Source organism: Mobula hypostoma, chromosome 5, assembly GCF_963921235.1.
Source record: "Mobula hypostoma chromosome 5, sMobHyp1.1, whole genome shotgun sequence".
NCBI classification, from domain to species: Eukaryota; Metazoa; Chordata; class Chondrichthyes; order Myliobatiformes; family Myliobatidae; genus Mobula; species Mobula hypostoma.
In genome coordinates this window covers 11,196,030-11,221,213 of record NC_086101.1, presented here as the reverse complement: position 1 = coordinate 11,221,213, position 25,184 = coordinate 11,196,030, and the positions used below count along the sequence as shown (strand labels likewise).

Below are 25,184 nucleotides of genomic sequence, written 5' to 3'. Positions count from 1 at the left end.
TTGTGTGGACATTTAAAAGAAAGAACTGTTTGGAACCTCGATTTGAAGGACCATTTCAGATTTTGCTGGTCATTAACACAGCCATCAAAGAGACAAACCGTCATGGATTCACACCTCTTACTGTAAGATGGTGCCTACCCATGGCAGTTGGATTAGATCGTGTCCTTTCCCTGCCACGAACACTCAAGCTGCTGGGTGTGTACGGCTGTCCCGGCACATGTAGAAATGGATGTGTCCTTCACTGAAACAGAGATGAACTGTGACTTTAATTGGTCCAAGCCCTCAGCCCAGGGTATTTCTGGTACAATGATGACGGGACTGAGAAACATAGACCCTTCATCCCCTTATCGGATGGCCAGAATGTCACTGGGGGATGGGGATGTAAATTTGGAAACAGCCAGTGTTTCAGAGGATGGTGTATACCTCTGTACGACAATAACCCCAGGGTAAAAAGGACTTGGTGTTACATAGAAACACAGAAAACCTACAGCAAAATACAGGCCCTTCGGCCCACAAAGCTGTGCTGAACATATCCTTACCTTAGAACTACCTAGGCTTACCCACAGCCCTCGATTTTTCTCAGCTCCATGTACCTATCCAGGAGTCTCTTGTCCCTGGAGAATGTAACACTTGCCTCGGGAGCCGGTAAAGCAGCACAGGAACTGATTAACATGACATCAGCACTGGAAAAGTCAGTAAATTAAACTGTATATGTTCTCGATCCAAGCCAATAAGCAATATCTAAATTGTTGGCAGAACTGGTGCTGGTCCATTGCAAATCCAAAACGCTTTGGACTTTGTTTTATCTGAGAAAGGAACCATGTGTGCCCAGATGGGACAAGAATGTTGCACTTACAAACGAGATGATCAGGGCAACAGAACTCACTTCACAGATCACGTCCCAGAGGCCACCAGGAAGATTAAGGAAATAGGAACCCAATTCCACAATGATAATCCCACAGGAAGCTTGTGGCCATTTTCCTTCCCACCCTCTCCATCTTCCCCTCCCCCCCACACTCCTCCCCAGCTCCCTCCCTTTATTCCAGTCTCCACTTTCCCTCTCCGATCAGATTCCATCATCTTTGTCTCCACCACCTCTCCCCTCCCAGCTTCTGACACATTTCCACACTCCACCCCTCCCTCATCCGGATCAGCTGTCAGCTTTTACTCCCCCTTCCTTCCACCTTTCTGTACCAATTCTTTGGCACTTTGTCTGTTACCGCCGGTCCCTGTCCCGTCCCTGAAGACTCACCCTGACCTCCCTTTTCCAGTCAGCACCACCACCACTTGTCCCAGTTACCCGGTCAGTCCCGGTGGACTTTAGCACCCGGGGGAGCCGGGGAGCTCAGGACCCGCCGCCCGCGGCTGCTGCTGAATCCGCAGTGTTTCTGTTCCGTTGACAATGCGGTAAACGAGTTAAAATTAATGGATGGATAATTCTCACATCGTGTTTATTTCACTCTCCGCACATTTATATTTACACTGACTTACTCCTGACGCCGGTCCCGGACCCGACCCGTTTACAGACCCGGAGCGGATCCAGAGCAGATTCTCAGCCACTCGTTTTTATATCCAATCCAGAAGAAAGGATGAAGTTTCTCCGTGAATTTATTCCCAGTGAGGGTATGGAGATGGGACTTAGTCTCCGCGTTGTAAAATGAAACTGTCCCGGACTCGTAATTGAGATAAACTCCCACCCTCCCGGGGATGGGACCGGCAGGGAGACGGGACTCTGGGGAGGTGTAAACCTTCAGCTCATCATCATCCCGCCCGATTCTCCAGAATCCAATCTCTGGTCTCGGTATGACCCCTCCCTTCCTCTCCACAGACTCTGCGGCGACTCCCAGCCTCCATCGCCGATTCTCCGTCACCTCCACCTCCCAGTAATGTCTCCCCGATGTGAATCCCTCCGATCCCAGCAAACAACGCCACTTTGTGAACCTCTTCCCGGTGTCAGGGAGATCTCTCTGGGCCTCGGTCCGTCTCACAGTCTTCCGATCCTCAGACACCTCGAGTTCCGAATTCGCTGTTTCCACATCCAGGGTGACAGAGACTGTGGGGAGAAGCAGAGAATTAGAGAGTCCCCGGGGATCGGAGGGAGACTCGGGCAGCGCGGCCCCGGGACCGGACCGGGGGAAAGGCCGCTAGGCCACAGGTAAAGTTGGGTGGCCGACAGAAATCTTTCCCAGGGATTGAGTGGAGTTTTTTTTTAGATCAACACACCAAAATTCTGGAGGATCTCAGCGGGTGAAGCAGCATGTGTGGTGGAAGATAGACAGTCGATGTTTGAGGCCAAAAGCCAGCATCAAGAATGGAAAGAAAGAGGAGATAGCCAGTGTAAACGGATTGTGAGGAAGGGGTGGAACAACAACTGGATCCAGATGAGGACTGGGTGAGTGAAAATTGGAAGCATTTAAAGAGGAGGTCCGGGAGGCTGTTCGGCTGAATTCATTCATCCTGGCCAACTTGCTTCAATGAGCTTGTCCCACTTGCCTGTGTGTACCTATTATTCCTTTAAACTTCCTCTGGTAGCCTCCTAAGCTCCAGGGAAAGTCCCAGCCTCTCCTTGTAAACCAAACCCTCCAGTCCTGGTAACGCCCTCATAAATCTGTTTTCTTCCCTCCCAGTTCAATGACAGCCTTCCTTTGGGAAGGTAACCAGAACTGTACACATTGCTACAAATGTGGCCTTACCAATGTCTTGCACACACATAACGTGACGAGCCAGCTCTAGCACTCAGTATTCTGACAGATGAAGACAATCACCTCCTGGTCTCCCTGTTCTACAACACTCTCCAGGGACCCACTGATTCCTGTGTAAATCCTGTCCTGGTTTGCTTCCCAAAACCCGCATCACCCTGAATTAAAATCCACCTTCTATTCACTGGCCCAGTTGATAAAGATCATGTTGTAATATTGGATAAACGATGGTCATAATGGTAACATTCAGGATTGTCATGGTAACGTTGCGGATAGCACAACACCTTGGGGTCTTCCAGAATTTGGGGTTCAGTTCTGGCGCCGTCTGTCAGGAGGGCCTCTGTTCACCCCACGACTGCAGGGGTTTTGTCCAGGTACTGCTTAGTGGGTTAACTGGTCATTGTAAATTGTTCTGTGATTAGGCTAGTGTTAGATAGCTTGGTTGCTGGGCAGTGTGACTTGCTGAGCTGAAAGGGCCCATTTCACACTATATCTGAAAATTAATAATTAAATAACTCGCTTCACTGTCCACTGCACCACTGATTTTAGAGTCCTCCACAAACCTACTAAACATGTCACCTGCATTCTCTCCAAATCATTCATATGAATGATTAAGAACAGTGGACCCAGCACCGATCCCTGCTGAACACCACTGGTCACAGGACTCCACCCAGCCAATTCTGTATCCAGTGGGCCAAATCATAGTGTAGCCCATGTGATCCAACTCTCTGGAATAGTCCACCATGAAGTACCTTGTCAAATACCTTGTTAAAGTCCATGTAGACAATGCGTACTGCACTTCCATCATCTCCATCCATGCAGAAAGCCAAGCTGGGTATCCCCGATTAGTCCTTGCCTTCCCATATGAATGCAGATCCCGTCTCTCAGAATCCCCTCCATTAATGTACCCACCAACAACATTAGGTTCACCGCCTGTATTTCGCAGGGTTTTCTCTACAGTCTATCTTCAATAGTCACCCTCCAGACTTCTGACATTTTACCTGTAGCTATCAATGATATACGCATCTTCAAATGGGCCCCACAATTTCTTACTGAGCTTCCCACAAAGGCCTGGGATACACTTGATCAGGACCTGGGGATGTATCTACCTTTCTGCATTTTAGAACCTGCAGCACATTTGCTTCTGTTATGTGGTAGAAAATGAGGTCAATCATCTTCTGCAACACGGGACAATTGAGGGCCCTGTGGAACTGGCACAGAAGAGGAGTTCAGGCCTGGGACAGAGAAACGATGGCAGGAAAGGTTTTGAAGGATACGGGCAAAATGCATTTAAATGGGCGGAGGGGTGATCTGACAGAAATAGATAAGATTATGAAGGGTTAGATTGAGCAGATGTTTGAAATCTTCTTCCCACAGGAGGGGGATCAAATACAAGAGGTCACATGTCTGAGGTGAGAGGAAGGAGTTTAAAGGTGAGTTTATTTGAACAGTGAGCGATTGATGTTGGAATCTGCTGCAAGAGCAGGTGATGGAATCAGATACAATCACTGTGTTTAAGAGACACTCAGACAGACACCAATAGACAAGGCACAGAAGGAGACTGACCTAATGCCGGCCAATGCAATGAGCATAGATGGGTAAATAGGTCAGCACAGAGGTGATGGGTCGAAGGGTCTGTTTCTGTGCTGTACGATGAAGACTCTGTGACTTTAAATGAACTGAGTGACTGAGACCCCACAACCCTCCAGTGCAGAAAATTCCAAAGACAAACATCCTTTGTATCATATCCCAGTCATTCCTGCTTCGCCGTCATCCCCGCCAATGTTCTTTTCCAATGAATTCTAGCCAACTCCTTTCTCATGCCTCTGTAATTCCCTTTATTCCACTATAATACTGATACATCTGATTTTTGCTTCTTCTTCTCAAATTTCAGCGTGAATTCAACCTTATTACTATCACTCCCCCCCCCACCAAGTCTTCTTTTACCTTAAGCTTTCTAATCAATTCCAATTCATTTCACCCAGCCGAGAATAGCTGATCTCAACCACAAGCTGCTCTGCAAAGCCTTCTCCAAGGCTTTGTAGAAATTCCCTCTCTTGGAATCCCACACCATCCTGATTTTCCCAATCTACCTGCATATTGAAATCCCCCCTTGTATCATTGCCCCTTTCGGCATGCACCTTCTATCTCGTGTTGTAACTTGCAGACCACAAACTACTGTTTGGGGTTTGTATACAACTCCCATCAGGGTCTTTTTATCCCTGCCGTTCCAAAGCTCTGTCCACAATTATTCAACACCTTCCGATCTGATATCCCCTCCTTCTAATGATTTGATTTCATTTTTTTACTACAGAGCCATGACACCCCTTCTGCCTTCCTGCCTGTCCTTTTGATACAATGTGCATCCTTGGACATTAAGGTCACAGCTATAATCTTCTTTCAGCCAGAATCAGTGATGCCTAGTACATGATACTTGCCAATCGGTAACTGTGTTACCTTATTCCGTATACTGCACACATTCAAATACAACACCTTCAGTCCTGTATTCAACCTTTTTGATTGTGCCCACTTTTTAACATTACAACTCACCCTGTAGACTGTAATTTTCCCCTATCATCAGCCTCTCCTTGTCAGGAGTCTCACTGCACACTGCCTCTGGTTGTAAACCAACTACCTCATCCTCAGCACGATCACTCCGGTTCCCATTCCCCTGTCAAATTAGTTTAATATGCCACCCTCCAGGCATATGGCACCACTACTGTGACAAATGAGGAGACAAAGATAACCGCCAATGACACAGAAATCTGTTCCCTCACTTCCCATAGTAACCTGTGGTATAGACTGTGGTCTTATCCATCCTAATGCTTTACTAAACAACCAGCACATCCTCTTTCTGAATGTCAATGTTCTAGCATATCAGCCTGTTTTGTGCTGTTCTCAGAAAAATCACTGTCTCTCTCTCAGTAGTGAATACTAAAGCAAAGTCTTCATTAAAGACCCTTCCAACCTCCTCTGACTCCAGGCATGTTTCCACTTCTGTCCCTGATCAGTCCTACCTCACTCTAGTTATCCTTCTGTTCTTCATGTATGTGTACAATGCCTTGGGGTTTTCCTTAATCCTACTCATCAGGGCCTTCTCATGTCTTCTAACTCTCCTCAGTCCAGTTTTCAGCTCCTTCCTGGCTACCTTGTAACTGTCTAGACCCCATCTGATCTTTTCTTCCCAAAACTGGAAGTAAACTTCCTGCTTCCTCTTGACCTGATGTTCTATATGTCTTGTCAACCATGGTTTCTTCACCCTCCCACCCTTTCACTGTCTCAATGGGACAAACCTGTCCATGAACCCATGCAAGTGCTCCCTAAACAACACCATCTCTACATTGTCCATTTCCCGATGTACCACCATTCCCAGTTGACAATCCCAAGTTTCCACCTAACAACATCATAACTCACCATCCTCCAGTTACACTGGCTGCTCAAATCCCCATCCAAGGCTATGGGAAAAGTGAGGGAGTTGAGGTCACCGTCTCCAAAAAGCCCACCACTGAGTGATCTGTCACCTGCCCTGGTTCATTGCCCAGTACAATTGATTGTGGGTGATTTTATATTTCCTAATATTGTCTTGGATTTCCCAACTGTAAAAGGAATGGATGTGACTGAGTGTGTCAACTGTGTACAGGAAACGTTCCTTAATCAATATATAAGAGGTTGCAACTTGAGATTGTGTAATAGGGAAAGAGACAAGGCAGGCGACAGAAGTGTGTGTAGGGAAACACTTTTGATCGAGTGATCATAATTCCATTAGCTTCAAGATAATTATGGAGGATAGTTCTTGTCCTATGCTCTCTAGTTCTAGTCTCAGTCAACCTCAGTGAAAATGTCTGCGTGCATTTATCTTATCTATACCCCTCATAATTGTGTACACTTCTGTCAAATTGCCCCTCATTCTCCTACACTCAGTGGAATAAACTCCTAACCTATTTAACCCTGCCCGATAACTCAGGTAGGTCCTCAAGCCCCATCAGCATCCGTGCAAGTTTTCTCTGTACTCGTTTTCAATCATATTGATCTTTCCTGTCGGTGGGTGACCAGAACTGCAGATAATACTCCAGACTTGGCCTCACCAATGTTTTTGACATAACATTGCAACTCCTGTACTCAATTTATGATTTACGAAGGCCTATGTGCCAAAACTCTCTTTACAAACTGTGACAAAACTTTCAAGGAATTAAGGATCTGTATTCCTAGATACTTTTGTTCCTCAGTGCCTTACCCCTCACCCTGCAAGTCTTACCCTGGTTTGTTCTTCCAAACACTTATTTGCATGAAATTACATCTGTCATTTTTCAGCCCATTTTTCCAGTTGGTCCATCCTGCTGAAAGCTTTGATAGCCTTCCTCCCTGTCCATCAGACCCACAAACTTGGTGTCATCTGAAAATTTGCTGTTGCAGTTTACCACATCATCATGCAGATCAGTGATACAGAAGACAAACAGTAATGGACCTCCCACTGATCCCAGCAGTACTCCACTAGTCACAGGGCAGCAGTCAGAGAGGCAATCATTTACTACCTCTCACTGGCTTCTCCCGTGAAGCAAATATCAAATCCAATTTGCTATCTCATCCCAAATGGCAAGTGGCTGATCCTTCCTGAATAAACTCCCAAGTGGCATCTTGTCAAAGACCTTGTTAAAGTCCATATAGACAACATCCACTGTCTTGCCTTCAACGACCTTACTGGTAACTTCCTTGAAAGACTCTGTAAGATTGACTGGACATGAGGCATCACACACAAAGTCATATAGACTATCCCTGACCAGTGGTGGCGCCAGAGATTTTTGCTTGCTGGTGGTACAGTGGGGCTGAATTATTCAGTGATGGTGCTGAGGGATGTACTGTATGGTAATATGTATTTGCAAGGCCAGACGCGTGGCGTTCAAAAGTCAGTTTCAAGCATTTTGTGCCTACTATAAATGCCCCTGTTGATTCACAAGCAACAGCAATTGATAAATATGATATAGAAGTGAACTGTTACAGTGTCAACAGCATCTGAGACAACCCGGGCCACACAGAGCATAAACAAACAAACCAACAGAGCATCCGACCCACAGCGCACAACGTGAATCACACACCAATCCCGCAATCAGCGTCAAATGCGTGCTTTTGAACTGAAAAACACAGCACTAACCCACAATGTCCACTGCTATTCGCATTACATAGACAGACAATGCCAAAATATACACCGTTATTAAAGTCAAATAAGGCAAACAACAGATGCAAGGCTTTACCAGGAGTTGGACAAATCGTACTCTGACTGTGCAATTCCTCAATTAATTCGGCTACTGAATTTAAAACAAAAATCAACAGAATCACCGCTTGGAAGTCTAAGCAAAACCAGTAGGCTTAATATCAGTAAATGTAATATTTTAGGATTTGCAGGAAACATAAGGACTATGGGGTATCCACCACAAAATAATAATAATAATCAGCATTAGTCTTGGCCCAAATTTTTTAAAAAATCAACTGCAATCACCATTGATGTTTTCAGAGAAGCACAATCCGTCTGTTATTGTGATTGCTGGTGAAAGCATCAAAGATTTTCTGGATGTCAAGTGCTTTGGTCCTCCGGCTGTTTATGGCCAACAGGGCCAAGTTGCTGTTCCGAGCCTGGCCACTGCTATTCCTTAGTTAGTTTTTGACGCGTCTGAGACAAGAGAAACTCTGTTTCCATGAGGCAGATGTCACAGGTAGAGTCAGTGATACGCAGATTAGTTTGTATAAATCTATAAATCCATCGTGGTAGGATCTCATTAGAGCTAGAAATTCCACGTGTCATTCTCTGTCTGTCCTTGCTAGAGACTTAACCACTGCTCTCATATACTCACGATTTTCTTGGACAATCTTTGCATGTCTTTTGTCAAGCATATTTCCCAAACATGAACCGTCTTGTTTTCTCAATCTGAATTCAGCCCATGCCTCCATAGCAAACCTACGAGCTGCACTTACACAGTGGATTTTGAAAGCTGTTGTAGCTTTCCGCCAGTTGCGGTAACCGGTGACAGTGAAGGTAGACTCAGAATGGAACCCATGTCCTCCACACTGGAAATGCCTGCATGCGAAGCAGAACGTAGTATCTTTCGCGATCGAATATTCCAGTCAGTCAAACCAGCCATGAATAAAACTCCTTTGCTGATCGCCAAACTGTTGCGTGCAGTGAAGGGTACTTTTACAATGCTAGCCGACGGGGTCCTTCCTCAGGCTGCTGGCTAACATCGCTAACTGTATTCCCACTAGCACTAAGAGTAGCTTCATCCACGTTCTCTTCCGAATCCCGCTCCATTTCCTGTTCCTCTACTTTGCCCTCACACTCCTTCGATGAACTGCTGTCGTCCTCATCCCCAATTACTTCTTTCTGCATTTCACTTTCAATTAAGACAGGCTCAGGCTGAGACACCACTGATTCCTCTGGATGAGGTCGTTTTCTGACTAAAAATCGATCCATTTTTCACGCCAGCCAAAATAATGCACGTGCCAGGCCCCACGCTCACTTGTAAAAGCACAATGTGTGTGTGTGTGTGTGGTTGGGGGAGGGGAGGGGGCATCTGTTAGTCTCGTGAGACCATGGATCTGCGCCTGGATGTATACTATCAATCTCTCGTGTGAGTGAGAATGAGTGACATCACCACTTTAAGTAATCTTAACTGATCTGAGGACAGCAACGGCAAGACATTGACAACAAATGAATAAGCAGAAGTGAACAGCGGATCTGACCTTAGACCAGCACAAGAGTTTTTTACTTTATTGCTGTGTGGGTGCTATGGTAATTGGGGGCGCTGTTTCTCCAGATCAACTAGAGAAACCAGCTGTATCCAAAACTATACAGAGAAGGCAAAGCAGCTGCAATTTGTAAGTGAAATTTTAGTTAATTTCTTGGTGGTGCTATTGTAATTTCTGCTGGGACTATAGCACTAGCTAGCACCACCATAGCGCCGCCCCTGTTGTCTACCCAAATACTGAAATTTCCTGTCCCTCAGAATAACTTACCCACTACCCATGGCAGACTCAGCTGCCTATAATTTCCTGGCTTACTCTTAGAGCCTTTCTTAAACAATGGAACAACATTAACTCTCCTCCAATCCCCTGGCACCTCCCTTGTGGCTGAGGATGCTTTAAATACCTCTGGTAGGACCCCTGCAATTTCTGTACTAACATCCTACATGGTCTGAAGGGGGACTTTGTCAAGCCCTGGGCGTTTATTCACCCTAATTCAGCAACACATCCTCCTCTGTCAGCTCAATACGGTCCATGATCTCCCTGCTGTTTTGCCTCACTGCTAGAGACTCTGTCCATCTCCTGAGCAAATACAGATGTAAAAAATCCATTTAAGATTTCCTTCCATCTCTTTAAGCTCCCTACACAGATGCCACACTGATCTTCAAGTGGGTCAGTTTTGTCCCGTGCTATTCTTTTGTTCTTCACATATCTGTAGAAGTCCTTGGGATTCTTTTTCACCTTGTCCGCTGGAGCAACTTCATGGCTTATTTTAGCCTCCTGATTTCCTCTTAAGTGTTTGCTTGCATTTCTTATACTCAAGTACCTCATTTGTTCTTCACTGCCTACACTTGTGATGCACCTGCTGCTTCTTGTTAACCAGAGCCTCATTCCCCCCCCCACCCCACCCCCGCAAAACCTTGTCTAAACCTTTTAACCTTGTCTTTTATTTTTATAGGAAAATACAAATTCTGTACTCCCAAAATTTTGAAGGCTTCCCACTTATCCGATCCTTTCTGATGTCATCCAATTGGCCTTTTATCAATATGGAATCTCAGTCTGAGGATTAGACATATCCTTCTCCGTAATTAATGGAATTATGATCAGTGGATCCAAATCCCATCACACACTCCTGTCACCTAATTCTCTGATAGGAGATCCAGTATTGCATTCTCTCTACTTGGGACATCTACATGTTGAGGAAACTTTCCTGACACATTTGATCTCTGTATCACCCAACTGTCTGCGATCTTTCTATGAATTTGCTCCTCTAAACCAGGGGTCCCCAACCTTTTTTGCGCTGCGGACCGGTTTTTTATTGACAATATTCTTGCGGACCGGCCGGGGGGGGGGGGGGTGGTGTGGGTTGCCAACGCACAAGAGTAACAGTAAATGCGCTGCGTTTACCCCAAAAAGACTACAATGACCACGAAGCCTTGCGCGGGTACCTGTGTGCGCATGCGTGAAGTGCACATGCGTGAGGTGCACATGCATGTACGTGCCGATTTTTTTGACAAATCGTTTTTAGCGATTCTGTTCAGTGAAACTACACTGTACATACATTATTTCTACTTTACATAGGCTGTGTATTTATCATATCATTCCTGCTTTTACTCTATGTTAGTGTTATTTTAGGTTTTATGTGTCGTTTGGTATGATTTGGTAGGTTATTTTTCGGGTCTGCGAACGCTCAAAAATGTTCCCATATAAATTAATGGTAATCATAAGTCACTTATAAAGTCAATAGCATCATAATATTTTAAGTAACGTTTGGATATTAAACACACAGCACATATTTTCCCCGTATGAACATATAAAATCATATCAACACACCAGTATCGCTGAATCAGTGGGACCCCTGGGCTTGTTTTCCTGCAACAAGACGGTCCCATCAAGGGGTGATGGGAGACAGCGATACTCGAAGGGGGTTCCTTATGTCCAGTCTATTCCGCAATTTAGTTTTCGTTGCATTCATTGCAGAAAATCCTGCTTCGCAAAAGTATGATGTTGGAAATGGAAGCAACGTTTTCAGTGCTTTCGTGGCTATCTCAGGGTATTCAGCCTTGACTTTGATCCAGAATGCCGGCGGAGATGTTATGTCAAACATACTTTTCAGCCCGCCGTCAGTTGCAAGCTCGAGGAGTTGATCTTCTTCCCGCGCTGACATGGATGATTCACCGGGGACATTAACGAATGGGTCACGGACCCATTCCTTTGCACGTCTTGGGTCATTTGCGGTTGGGAAATAACGCTCGAATTCTGTCAACAGCGAAGTTAGGCGATCGCGCACCAGCTGTGAGAAAGACGGTGCAGCCTCAGTATCTCCCAAAATCCCAGCTAATGTTGGGAACATGTCAAATATGCCCCTGTCCACTCGCCGTCCCCACAGTTCCGTTTGGATTTGAAAGCAGACACTTTATCTGCCAACTTGAAGACAGTTGTCATTCTCCCCTGAAGTGACAAACTGAGTTCACTGAGCAGGTTGAAGATGTCACACAGATAAGCCAGTTTTGCTATCCACTCCTCATCACTGGAGTGTGCTGCCAGTGGTGACTTTTTTCCTGAAAGAAATCTTTGTAGCGGCTCTCTTAACTCAAAAACCCTGGCCAGGGCTCCCCCCCTTGATAGCCACCTGACTTCAGTGTGAAAGAGAAGGCATTTGTGCTCTGCATCCATTTCCTCGCAAAGCTGCTCACACAGACATGAGTTCAGGGCCTTTGCTTTGAAGCGATTGATAACTTCAACAGCGTCATTCAATACGCTGTTAAGATCTGGTGACATTTTTCGGCTAGCCAGCATTTCCCTGTGTGTGACACAGCGCGTAGACTGGCATTCAGGAGCAACCTCTTTGACTCGGGTAGTGAAACCAGACAGACGTCCAGTCATAGCTGCAGCCCCGTTTGTGCATATTCCAACACAGAATGACCAGTCCAGTTTGCCTGACATGTAGTCGTTCAAAGCCTTGAATAGTTCTGCCCCAGTTGTGTTAGTTGGCAGCGGCAGTGCACACAACATATCCTCCTGAACATCGTCTTGAAATATATATCGCACATAAACCAGCAGCATTGCCTTATTGTCGACATCGGTAGTCTCATTGACCTGGGTAGCATACCATGGTGACTCGTTAAGCTGTTCCAACAGCTGGGCTTCGATGTCCTCCGCTATGTCATCGATTCTCCTTGAAACTGTGGGAGCTGAAAGAGAAACCTGTGCCATCTTGTTAGCTGCAGCTTCTCCCAACAGTTCACGGCACATGTCCTTGGCAGCAGGCAGAATCAATTCTTCACCAACGGTGAAAGGCTCCTTAACCTTAGCAATAAGGCTAGCAACTAAGTACGACGCTCTCAGAGCAGCAGCATTTGTGGAGGCGGTGGCTCTCATCACTTCCTTCCGTCCTGCTTGCTCACGTTTTTTCCACTCAAAAAAAATTAACGTGTTTGTCTTTAAGTGCAGGGTGCTTGGACTCAAGATGCCGAAGCAGATTTGAGGGCTTCATTGCCTCATTAGACAGCTTGTCTCCACATATCACACACAGGGGGCTTGGAGCGTGCGAGTCACCAGTCGCAATAAAGCCATATTTTATGTACGACTCGTGGTATTTTCTGTTGAAGGAAGCTTTCTTTTTTTTTTGCAGTCTCGACCTCAGCTGTCTCTGCGTTATCATCATCGTTAGGCCTTTTATGTCCCCTACCATCTCTTCCAAAGAAACTCTCAAGCGATGTTTGTTTTTTACTCATACTGGCTGATGACCTCCGGCGTGGCCGTAATGACCACGCGTGCGTCATGACCTCGCGTGCGTTCAGTCTCAACGGTGGGCGTGACTGGGAATGAGGAAAGGTGCAGCTTCATACCGCCAAATCATATCATTTCCTCGCGGCCCGGCAGCACATGCTTTGCGGCACGGTACCGGTCCGCGGCCCGGTGGTTGGGGACCGCTGCTCTAAACCTTGCAGACTTTAGGGTGGTCTACAACATAATCCCATTAACATGGTCATAACTTTCTGATTCCTCAGTTCCACCCATATAGCCTTAGTAGACGAGCCCTCCAGTCTACCCTGTCTGAGCACTGCAGTAACATTTTTCCCTGGCTGGTGTAACCAGCTTTCCCCCTTTAATCGCCTGTGCTCTGTCATGCTTGGCAATTTTGCTCCCATGTTTAAAAACGTCTAAAACAATGGAACCGGGTACACTGAGCTGCCGGTCCTGCCCCTCCTCCAAACAATGGCTACAATGTCATAATTCCACGTGCTGATTCACGCTTTAATCTCCCCGCCTGACGTACAATACTTCTTGCATTGAAATGGATGCAACTCAGAACATTCTTCCCACCATACTCAACCTTTCAATTGCTGTCTTTGTATGTAGTGTTAACAGCATCTTTTCCCACAACCACTCCATATCTGCTCTGGCACTTTGGTTCCCATCGCCCTGCAAGACTAGTTTACACCACTCCACCCCACCCTCACCAATCCAGAGCAGTACCAGCAAATCTTCCCACTTGCAAACAAAACATACGAGCTGTTATATTCTACTAGACAACAGGGTGACCCATCGGGGCACCCTTTGAGAGAAGGGTAGTGCAGTCTGATGTGACCAGAATGAACATTAAATTTTCCTGAATGCTATTAGTATCGCTTTGCTTTGGAAACTGAAGAAGGAAACCTCAGTTTATTAAAGAAGAATGACGTGTAGCAAGGCAAATATAGCTCCTCCTCGTTTAATGAAGGCCACTTTTGATGGCATCATTTCTGGTTGATCTGCCACCCTTGTGCCTCTGGTTGCCATTCTGGAGATGTGCAATCCTTTCATCCGCTATCTCTCCATCTCTTCTTCTGTTTATTTTTTGTCTCTGATCTTGGAGACGTGCATTTCTCAGCTCCTTTGTCTCTTCCTCTCCTCTTCCTGTGCCTATTTTTGTCATTCTGGAGACATGCAGCCCTTTCATCCCCCGTCTCTTCATCTCTTCTGCTGTTTGTTCTTTGTCTCTGATCCTGGAGATGTGCATTTCCCAGTTCCTTTGTCTTTTCATCTCTCCTCCTTCTATGCCAGTTGTTGTCATTTTGGAGATGTGCATGTCTCTCCTCCTCTGTCTCTTCTTCTCTCATCTTTTTTGTCCTGACTCTTTGATCCCGGAGTCGTGCGGCCCTGGCCTCATCCGATTCTTGTTCTCTCCCTCTCCTTGCCACATCCCGACATCGCTTGGCGTCATCTCTTGAACATAATGCTCCCCTTCTCTTTCCATGTGGCATAATTCGGTTGACCATATTTTTTACCCTAATGCTGGATAGAAGATACGAAGCAGTAACACCAAAGCCTCCAGGATGCTGATTATTCTTGATGATGTGGTTGGCGCTCTCCTAAATGGACGTGATATAGTCACCGCTGTCCTTTGACTGCAGCAAAGGGTTTGACGGATGTCTCGAAGTACATCATTACAATAGGATTTAATTATCTCTTATTGATGGGTCTCAGTTTGATCTGTCCCAATCCTGCACATGCTGATGGTAATTAGCAGAAAGTGACTGCTCGAAATAGAGCATCCCTGCTCTTTTGCTCCAGTAGGGGTCGCTGCTGTGAGCATCGTGAGTCGCTTCTGAGGCTGGCCTTGCGCGTGCGTCGTGGTGTCGCGCCACGGTTTCCATCATGGCTGATATCGGCTCTCGGGTGAAAGCGGGGCTGTTGATTTTGGCGAGTGAGCAATTTTATACAAATATATAACCCTGAACTTTGCCTGCATTCTGTAAGTTAGCGCATTTTAAGTTGAGTTAGCCAAAAATATTCCCGCTGTAATGCACCGTTTGCGCTAATTGGAGGTCACAAACAAAGCATGAGAGTTTTTAGTAGTATATAGATGCTTCGACCAATCATGCCACATGACTTTTTCCACCTTTGTGAGAACACATCACCCTGAACTCCTTCAACCTCCTGAATACCTCCCATTACACCAGGGCTGATTCATTTTCAAAAAGCTGTTTATACTAAACCTCTCAGTCTAGTAACACAAGATCTTACCTTCATGGCCACGTATCCTCTTCCACACTGAAAACAGAAAGAACAGACAAGACTAAAAGAATCTCTCTTGGATTTAGTGTGCAATTACCTTCTGGTGCTTGTTACAGTAATAAACCAATTCCAATTCAATTCAATTTCCATCCATGCAGTTGAACAGAAAATCCTGACCAAATTTACACGTCAGTCCATCTCACGGGTAAAGCTCATCTGCCGGACGGCTGAAGCTGAGAATGTGGATCATAAAAAGAATTCAGCCCTGAGATCCACTGATGGTAAATGATTGTCACTGCAGAATTCAGCCAAATCCATGTTAAAGTTTGGACCTGCTGATAGAAACTTGCTGACAGGAGTTGAGGGGAAATAGTCAGTAACTTATTTACACAACTACCTGAAAATATGGATGGTGAAGGTTGGAGATCCTGCTGTAGATCACTGGCAAAGGAGGCTTTGCTGTCTGATGAGCCAGGATCCCTGGGCTTAACCAAGTCCACTATTACCTTGTCTGGGATTGGACGGGTGATGCAGTAATTCCCTCCCAGTGCAGGGAAGGTTTACCAATGCCACCAGCAATGGGAGAAATTCTCAAAGAGAATCTGTAGAATTGGCTCGAGCTATTGCTGCCGCATGGAGAGAGGATCCTGTCGGATTCAAACAGAATGTTGGTGGAGGGTTCACTGAGCCAAGTACACGAACTCCTGAACCAACTCCTATCCCTCGCTTTCCTCAACAGGAAATGACTGACCTTTGCCCTTCTCCTGGTGGGATGAGTTGTGTCCCATCATCCGGCCTTGTCCCTCATTTAGGGAGGGAGGGGGGAGGATGGGGAGGGAGGGAGGGAGGGGGATATGGAGGAGTGAGGGGGTGTAAGGAGAGGGAAGGGGCAGAGAAGGAGAGAGTGGGGTGGGAGAGGGAGAGAGAGTGGGGTGGGAGAGTGGGAGGGGGAAGGGGGAGAGAGGGAGGGGGAAGGAGAGAGAGGGAGGGGGAGGGGGAGAGAGGGGGGAGGGGAGGGGGAGAGGGGGAGGGGGAGAGAGGGAGGGGGATGGGGAGGGGGAGAGAGGGAGGGGGATGGGGAGGGGGAGAGAGGGAGGGGGAGAGAGGGAGGGGGATGGGGAGGGGGAGAGAGGGAGGGGGAGGGGGGAGAGAGGGAGGGGGAGAGAGGGAGGGGGAGAGAGGGAGGGGGAGAGAGGGAGGGGGAGAGAGGGAGGGGGAGAGAGGGAGGGGGAGAGAGGGAGGGGGATGGGGAGGGGGGAGAGAGGAAGGGGAAGGGGGGAGAGAGGGGGGAGTGAGGTGTGGAGGAGGGAGGGGGGAGGGGAGAGAGAGGAGTGAGGACACATACCTGACTGCAAAAGGGGTTTCCATTGTCCTAAAAAAATATAAAGGCAAACCACGATGGAAACGTATGAATAAAAGTAACTTTATAAATAAAACCTAAGATTTACTTCAATGACACACAAGAACACTGACAATATATTAAACACATTTCATGTGTCTGTGTCATTAGAGCAGTCAGTGGTCATGCTGACTCCAACATCTGTGACTGAGTTGCTGTTTGTGTCATTGGTGTTTTGTCCAGTGATAAACCAGTGACACTGATCGGACCTTTCCGGACTGTCGGGCTGCAGAACACGGGTGCAGACACAGGGTGAGTGTAGGCTGGGATCAGCAACATCTGACCCTGTAATATTATCAACCTGCGTCAGAGTGGTGATTGATGTTCGGTGCAGAAATACAAACCCAGCTCTAGGAAGTTGCCACCATGTTCTCGATGTTGGCGTGAAGCACCCAAAGCACAAGGGCTTGGAAAATTCCACCCAGAGCATTTCATTCACACGACAAAGAACAACCGGTGGAGGAAATCAGTGAGCAGCGTCTCAGGGGGTGCGGGGGGGCGGGGTTGGTGGAGGTTGGGGGAGTTAAGTGAAATTTCGACATATTTGGTCAAAATCCTGCATCAGTCTTTACTCAGGGTTTCAACCCAAAACTTCCAGTCTTGATGCAGCTTTTGCCCTAAATGTGAAAAATACATTCCCTCACCATCCATTATGCTAATGGTTATAGCCCCAACAGATTATGCTTAACCCACTGTTCCCAGAGAAGATTGCTTGCTCCTATTCTAAGGTCTTTTGTATTTCTTCAAGATTATTTCAAGGAGCCTTGGTTGTAAAATACAGGGAATTAATTTATTATTCTTAATTTATGAATCTCTAAACAAAGCAATGTCACGAGGGATTTAAATAATTAATGCTAACAGAAGAAAAGGTTGATTTTATTAAATAAAACTGTTATTCCTTATAGTTTCTGAATATTTCAATATCGAAATCTTACCAGATTCTATGATGGATTTCTGAAGTTCCAGCTCTGAAAAGACAGACCAGTGGTATATTAGAACAAGTTTTCAGGACAATGATTTCGCTTCAGAAGCTGGAGATCTGAAAGAATGGGGACACTCAGAGGGTCAGGCAGCTGCGGAGAGGATCATCAAACTCATGGTTGACTGTCTCTCATCAGAGACAAAAAAATGTTGAAGTGGTGACAGATGTCAGACAGAAGAGCCAAGTGAGGAAATACACCATGGGTCTATGTTAGGGTCAAGGTTTAAATGACAACACAAAAACCATTACCAACAGTTGCTGTCAGAAAATATGAACATGGTGACCATGGTTTGAAGTGGTTAAACTCAGTGTTGAATTTGAAATGCTGTGAGCTACCAGCTGTATATGGTGCTCACAGTGTGATCTCTTCTACGTTTGTGAGACCCGATGTAGATTGGAGGACTGTCTGGTCAGCCCCATCAAGCAGGATTTCCCAGTGGCCAGCCATTTTAATGCCAATCCCCTTTCCCATTCCAACATACTGGTCCATGGCCTCCTCTCCTGGCACAATGAGGCCACTCTCATGTTGGAGGAGCAACACCTGATATTCCGTCTGGGTAGCTTCCTACCTGATGGCATGAATATCAATTTCTCCTCCCTCCCCCTCTCTTTTCTCATTCCCCATTCTGACTCCTCTTTTACCCCTTCTCTTCTCATAACCTGCCTATCACCCCCTCTGATGCCCTTCCTCTTCTCTCGTTTTCCATACTCCATTCTGACTCCTCTCTTACTGCTTCTCCTACCCTGCCTATCAGCTCCCTCCTCCTTCCCAATCTCCCATGATCCACTCTCCTCTCCTACAAGATTCCTTCTGCTTCATCCCTTTACCTTTTACATCTATTTACTTTTGCCTTTTTCATCCCAGAGGGGGAGGAGTGGCAATACTAGTCAGGGAAAATGTCACAGCTGTGCGTAGACAGGACAGCCTGGAGGGCTCGTCTACAGAGGCCATATGGGTGGAGCTGAGGAACAGGAAAGGTGCAACCACACTAATAGGTTATAAACCGCCCAATAGTCAGAGAGAATTGGAGGAGCAAATCTGTAGAGAGATAACAGACTGATGTAAGAAACAGAAACGCAAACACGAGGAAATCTTCCTCCCTCACTACTATTCCCTTACACTTCCTCCCATACTACCATTCAGGGCCCCAGACAGTCTTTCCAGGTGAGGCAACACTTCACCTGTGAGTCGGCTGGGGTGATATACTGCGTCCGGTGCTCCCGATGTGGCCTTCTATATATTGGCGATACCCGACGCAGACTGGGAGATCGTTTTGCTGAACACCTATGCTCTGTCTGCCAGAGAAAGCAGGATCTCCCAGTGGCCACACATTTTAATTCCACATCCCATTCCCATTCTGACATGTCTATCCACAGCCTCCTCCACTGTAACAATGAAGCCACACTCAGGTTGGAGGAACAACACCTTATATTCCGTCTGGGTAGCCTCCAACCTGATGGCATGAACATTGACTTCTCTAACTTCCGCTAATGCCCCACCTCCCCCTCATACCCCATTCGTTATTTATTTATTTATATACACACATTCTTGTTCTCTCTCTCCTTTTTCTCCCTCTGTCCCTCTCACTATACCCCTTGCCTGTCCTCTGGGCTTCACCCCTCCCCCTTTTCCTTCTCCCTGGGCCTCCTGTCCCATGATCCTCTCATATCCCTTTTACCAATCACCTGTCCAGCTCTTGGCTCCATTCCTCCCCCTCCTGTTTTCTCCTGTTATTTCGGATCTCCCCCTCCCACTTTCAAATCTCTTACTAGCTCTTCTTTCAGTTAGTCCTGACGAAGGGTCTTGGCCTGAAAAGTTGACTGTACCTCTTCCTAGAGATGCTGCCTGGCCTGCTGCATTCATCATAAGAAATAGAAAGTTGTAATAGTAGGGGATTTTAACTTTCCACATATTGACTGGGACTCCCACACTGTTGAAGGGCTGGATGCCCTGGAGTTTGTCAAATGTGTTCAGGAAAGTTTTCTAAATCAATATAGAGAGGTACCAATGAGAAAGGATGCAACACTTGATCTCCTATTAGGGAACCAGACAGATCAGGTGTCAGAAGTAGGTGTAGGCGAACATTTTGCGTCCAGTGAACATAATGTCATTAGTTTCAAGTTCATTATGGATAAGGATAGGTCTGGTCCTTGAGCTGAGGTTCTAAATTGGAGAAGGGCCAATTTTGTGGAGATGAGAAAGGATCTAGGAAGAGTGGATTGGGATAAGTTGTTTTCTGGCAAGGATGTGTTCAACAAGTGGAAAGCCTTCAAAGTTGAAATTTTGAGAGTGCAGAATTTGCATGTTCCTGCCAGGATTAAAGGCAAAGTTAACAGGCATAGGAGATCAGAGTGGTCATTTATGTGTGGAGCCTCAGGAGATGGGGGAGATCTTAAAGAGTTTTTTTTCCATCAGTATTTACTCAGGAAACTGGCAGAGTGTATATGGAAGGAAAGGAAACAAGCAGTAGTCCCATGGAACAAATAGAGATTAAAGAGGAGGAGGTGCTTGCTGCCTTACAGCGAATAAAGGTAGATAAATCCCCTGGGCCTGACAGGATATTTCCTCGGACATTGAGAGAGATTCGTGTGGAAATTGCAGAAATATTTAAAATGTCCTTAGCCACCGGTGCGGTGCCAGAGGACTGGAGGGTGGCTCATGTTGTTCCATTGTTTAAAAAAGGCTCTGAAAGTAAACCAAGCAATTACAGACTGGAGAGCCTGACATCAGTAGTAGGTAAATTATTGGAAGGTGAGTTACAGGGAAAGACTGAACAGGTTAGGACTTTATCCCTTACAGCATAGAAGAATGAGGGGAGATTTCATAGAGGTTTAGAAAATAATGAGGGGTATAGACAGAGTAAATGGGAGTAGGCTCTTTCCACTTAGATTAGGAGAGATAAATACAAGAGGACATGGCTTTAGGGTGAAAGGGGAAAGATTTAGGGGGAACTTCTTCACTTACAGAGTGGTGGGAGTGTGGAATGAACTGCCATCTGATGTGGTAAATGCGGGCTCACTTTTTAAGTTTTAGAAACAAATTGGATGGGAGATGTCTGGAGGGTTATGGACTGGGTGCAGGTCAATGGGACCAGCAGTATAAAGTTTCAGCACAGACTAGAAGGACCGAATGGCCTCTTTTCTGTGCTGTAGTGTTCTATGGTTCTATCACCTCCCACCTTCACACTTCAATTTTCTCCCTCATCCACCAATATTTCCCTCACATGGCTTCACCTACCAGCCCCCAGATTGTACTCCTTCCCCTCCACCCACCTTCTTGAGGGCTTCCTCACCCTTCCTTTCCAATCAAGGGTCTTGGTCTGAAACATTGACTTTCCACAGATGCTGTGTTCCTCCAGCATTTTTGTGCTTTCCTACTTAAAAGATGAAGTTCTGTTCTTCATCCTCTGGTAAGCCTTTGAGACCATTGTAGGACACCGTGAGTGGAGAGCTTAGAGTGGGATAGGTTACACAATCAAAATACGTAGTTTTAAAATTTGCCTTCAGCTATGAAACAAAGTTATCGAACAATGTGTACCCAGTCTCACGACTGCAGAGGATCCTAAATATCAGGAACCAAGTTACAGGAAGTACAAGTGAATCAGTGACCAGTTGAACCTTCTGGCACTTCATCATGTGAAGTGGACACAGGAAATGCAACATCGGGCAGATTTCTTCCTTACTTCCCATCTCTATGGCTACAGATATTCTTTCCAGAGACAACGTTCACTGCTGGAATGTCAGAGCCTGCTGGGAAAGGTGGATTTTACATGATTTCTGCAGAAAATGCTCTGGCTTTCACGGAAATTTCAGAGGGAAACTGGGAGATTTTCCACTGGATTTCCAGGCCAGTACTTCACAATATTGCAGAAACGTACCTTTTATGCGTCTGTTTTGTTTCACATTCCAATAAATCACAGTGGAGTTTGCAGCAATTACAACACAAATGGTGACGACCAGTGGCAGGACCCATTCAGGAACAGCAGGGAAGAGATCGTCTGTAGAATAAAGATCAGTGAATGAGACAGTGACAAAATCTACAATGCACCCCAGCAAAATTAGATCAGTAAAATTCCATTCGGGTGGAAAGTCCACAACTGCCCAAGCAGCCTCCTCCTGTAACATCAATAGGTGTTCACTGGAAGAACCAGAAATGGCTGCAATAGAACATTATAATGGAGGCTCTGAGACTTCATCACTGTCACTGATGTTTAATTGTAGAGATATACAGCACAGAAACAGGTCCATCAGCCCAACTGGTCCATGATGACCAACATGCCCCACCCAAACTAGTCCCATTTGCCAGTGTTTAGCCCAGATCCTTCTAAATCTTTCTTGTCTGTGTGCCTGACAAATTGTCTCTTCAAAGTTTCAATGTTGTTTATTGTCATATGCACAAGTCCATGAAAGCATCAGGCCAAAAGAGAAACACACTTGCAGCAACATCTTAGGCTTTACAGTGTCACAGAGGTAGCATTCACAAGGAAAACATAAATTACACATAATTTTTACAAGAAAGAACACAATCAGATTGAAAAAAAAACAATCTCTGCTGTAGTGCAGAGTGATCAATGTCGTCATTGTGTTGCTATACAGAGGTAGTGATTAGAGGATAATAGAGGGGAACACTCAGATATGAAACACTAATTCTGGCCCACCTATTTCCATAGAAGAAATAACTAAAGCAATGAAAAGCATGAAACATGATAAAGCCACTGCACCTGATGAAATTTCAGTGGAAATGCCCTGGAAGATCTGGGCATAGATATCCTTTTTGAGCTGTTTAATGGCATATATGAGTCTAGGTGTATTGCCTGACGATCTCTTGAAATCAGTATTTATAACTCTACCAAAAATTCCTGGAACTATTGACTGTGAAAATTATAGAGCAATCAGTCTTATGAGTCACATAATAAAGATTTTGTTGAGAATTGTTCTGAGTCGGATTAAAAACAAGTGAAGGCCAGAAACATCTAAACTACAATATGGATTTATTGAGGATAGAGGAACTAGGAACGCAATTTTCATACTACGAATGCTTTCAGAAAGGGCAATTGAATATCAAAATGTCTTTTTATGTTTTATTGATTTCACTAAAGCATTCGACAAAGTGCAACATGAAAAATTATTTCAAATTCTCGCTAAACTAAACATAGAAACATAGAAAATAGGTGCAGGAGTAGGCCATTCGGCCCTTCGAGCCTGCACCACCATTTATTATGATCATGGCTGATCATCCAACTCAGAACCCAGCCTTCCCTCATACCCCCTGACCCCTGTAGCCACAAGGGCCATATCTAACTCCCTCTTAAACATAGCCAATGAACTGGCCTCAACAGTTTGCTGTGGCAGAGAATTCCACAGATTCACCACTCTCTGTGTGAAGAAGTTTTTCCTAATCTCGGTCCCAAAAGGCTTCCCCTCTATCCTCAAACTGTGACCCCTCGTTCTGGACCTCCCCAACATCGGGAACAATCTTCCCGCATCTAGCCTGTCCAATCCCTTTAGGATCTTATACGTTTCAATCAGATCCCCCCTCAATCTTCTAAATTCCAACGAGTACAAGCCCAGTTCATCCAGTCTTTCTTCATATGAAAGACCTGCCATCCCAGGAATCAATCTGGTGAACCTTCTTTGTACTCCCTCTATGGCAAAGATGTCTTTCCTCAGATTAGGGGACCAAAACTGCACACAATACTCCAGGTGTGGTCTCACCAAGGCCTTGTACAACTGCAGTAGTACCTCCCTGCTCCTGTACTCGAATCCTCTCGCTATAAATGCCAGCATACCATTCGCCTTTTTCACCGCCTGCTGTACCTGCATGCCCACTTTCAATGACTGGTGTATAATGACACCCAGGTCTCGTTGCACCTCCCCTTTTCCTAATCGGCCACCATTCAGATAATAATCTGTTTTCCTATTTTTGCCACCAAAGTGGATAACTTCACATTTATCCACATTAAATTGCATCTGCCATGAGTTTGCCCACTCACCCAACCTATCCAAGTCACCCTGCATCCTCTTAGCATCCTCCTCACTGCTAACACTGCCACCCAGCTTCGTGTCATCCGCAAACTTGGAGATGCTGCATTTAATTCCCTCATCCAAGTCATTAATATATATTGTAAACAACTGGGGTCCCAGCACTGAGCCTTGCGGTACCCCACTAGTCACCGCCTGCCATTCTGAAAAGGTCCCGTTTATTCCCACTCTTTGCTTCCTGTCTGCTAACCAATTCTCCACCCACACCAATACCTTACCCCCAATACCGTGTGCTTTAAGTTTGCACACTAATCTCCTGTGTGGGACCTTGTCAAAAGCCTTTTGAAAATCCAAATATACCACATCCACCGGTTCTCCCCTATCCACTCTACTAGTTACATCCTCAAAAAATTCTATGAGATTCGTCAGACATGATTTTCCTTTCACAAATCCATGCTGACTTTGTCCGATCATTTCACCGCTTTCCAAATGTGCTGTTATCACATCCTTGATAACTGACTCCAGCAGTTTCCCCACCACCGACGTTAGGCTAACCGGCCTATAATTCCCCAGTTTCTCTCTCCCTCCTTTTTTAAAAAGTGGGGTTACATTAGCCACCCTCCAATCCTCAGGAACTAGTCCAGAATCTAACGAGTTTTGAAAAATTATCACTAATGCATCCACTATTTCTTGGGCTACTTCCTTAAGCACTCTGGGATGCAGACCATCTGGCCCTGGGGATTTATCTGCCTTCAATCCCTTCAATTTACCTAACACCACTTCCCTACTAACATGTATTTCACTCAGTTCCTCCATCTCACTGGACCCTCTGTCCCTTACTATTTCTGGAAGATTATTTATGTCCTCCTTAGTGAAGACAGAACCAAAGTAATTATTGAATTGGTCTGCCATGTCCTTGCTCCCCATAATCAATTCACCTGTTTCTGTCTGCAGGGGACCTACATTTGTCTTTATCAGTCTTTTCCTTTTTACATATCTATAAAAGCTTTTACAGTCCGTTTTTATGTTCTCTGCCAGTTTTCTCTCATAATCTTTTTTCCCCTTCCTAATTAAACATTGATGGAAGGGACCAACAACTGCTTCAAAGTTCATGTTGGAGCCAAATGAAGGCTGTAAAAATTGATGATAATATAAGCAGTTGGACTAAAATTCAAAGAGCAGTTAGACAGGGATGCGTTGCCTCACCAGAATTGTTTAATATCTAGAGTGAAATGATTCTCAGAGAAATAGAAGTCCTAGATGGGATAAAAATTGGAGGTGTTAACATCAACAATAAGATATGCAGATGATACCACCCTGTCCTGTGTTTCCGTGATATCACACCGGAGGAATATTGTATCATTTCTTAATGCATGCATTACTAAAT

At 45.6% G+C, this 25,184-nt stretch overlaps 1 protein-coding gene across 6 annotated transcripts in view; it reads right to left on the bottom strand.

Moving 5' to 3' along the window:
• Window positions 1-1,413: 1,413 nt before the first annotated feature.
• The window catches only part of LOC134346577 (butyrophilin subfamily 3 member A1-like), a 154,027-nt gene continuing 130,256 nt past the window's right edge, over window positions 1,414-25,184 (bottom strand). For 3 of the 6 annotated variants that reach the window (XM_063048002.1, XM_063048000.1, XM_063048003.1), the window contains 5 exons: window positions 21,694-21,813; window positions 17,769-17,801; window positions 16,780-16,806; window positions 15,444-15,470; window positions 1,414-2,053 (listed from right to left, as the gene is read on the bottom strand). In XM_063048002.1, coding sequence (XP_062904072.1) covers window positions 1,521-2,053; window positions 15,444-15,470; window positions 16,780-16,806; window positions 17,769-17,801; window positions 21,694-21,813 — 740 coding nt within the window. In that variant the 3' untranslated portion in view covers window positions 1,414-1,520. The remainder of the gene's footprint in view (window positions 2,054-15,443; window positions 15,471-16,779; window positions 16,807-17,768; window positions 17,802-21,693; window positions 21,814-25,184) is intronic. The other 3 variants (XM_063048005.1, XM_063048004.1, XM_063048006.1) reach the window with 1 other exon arrangement.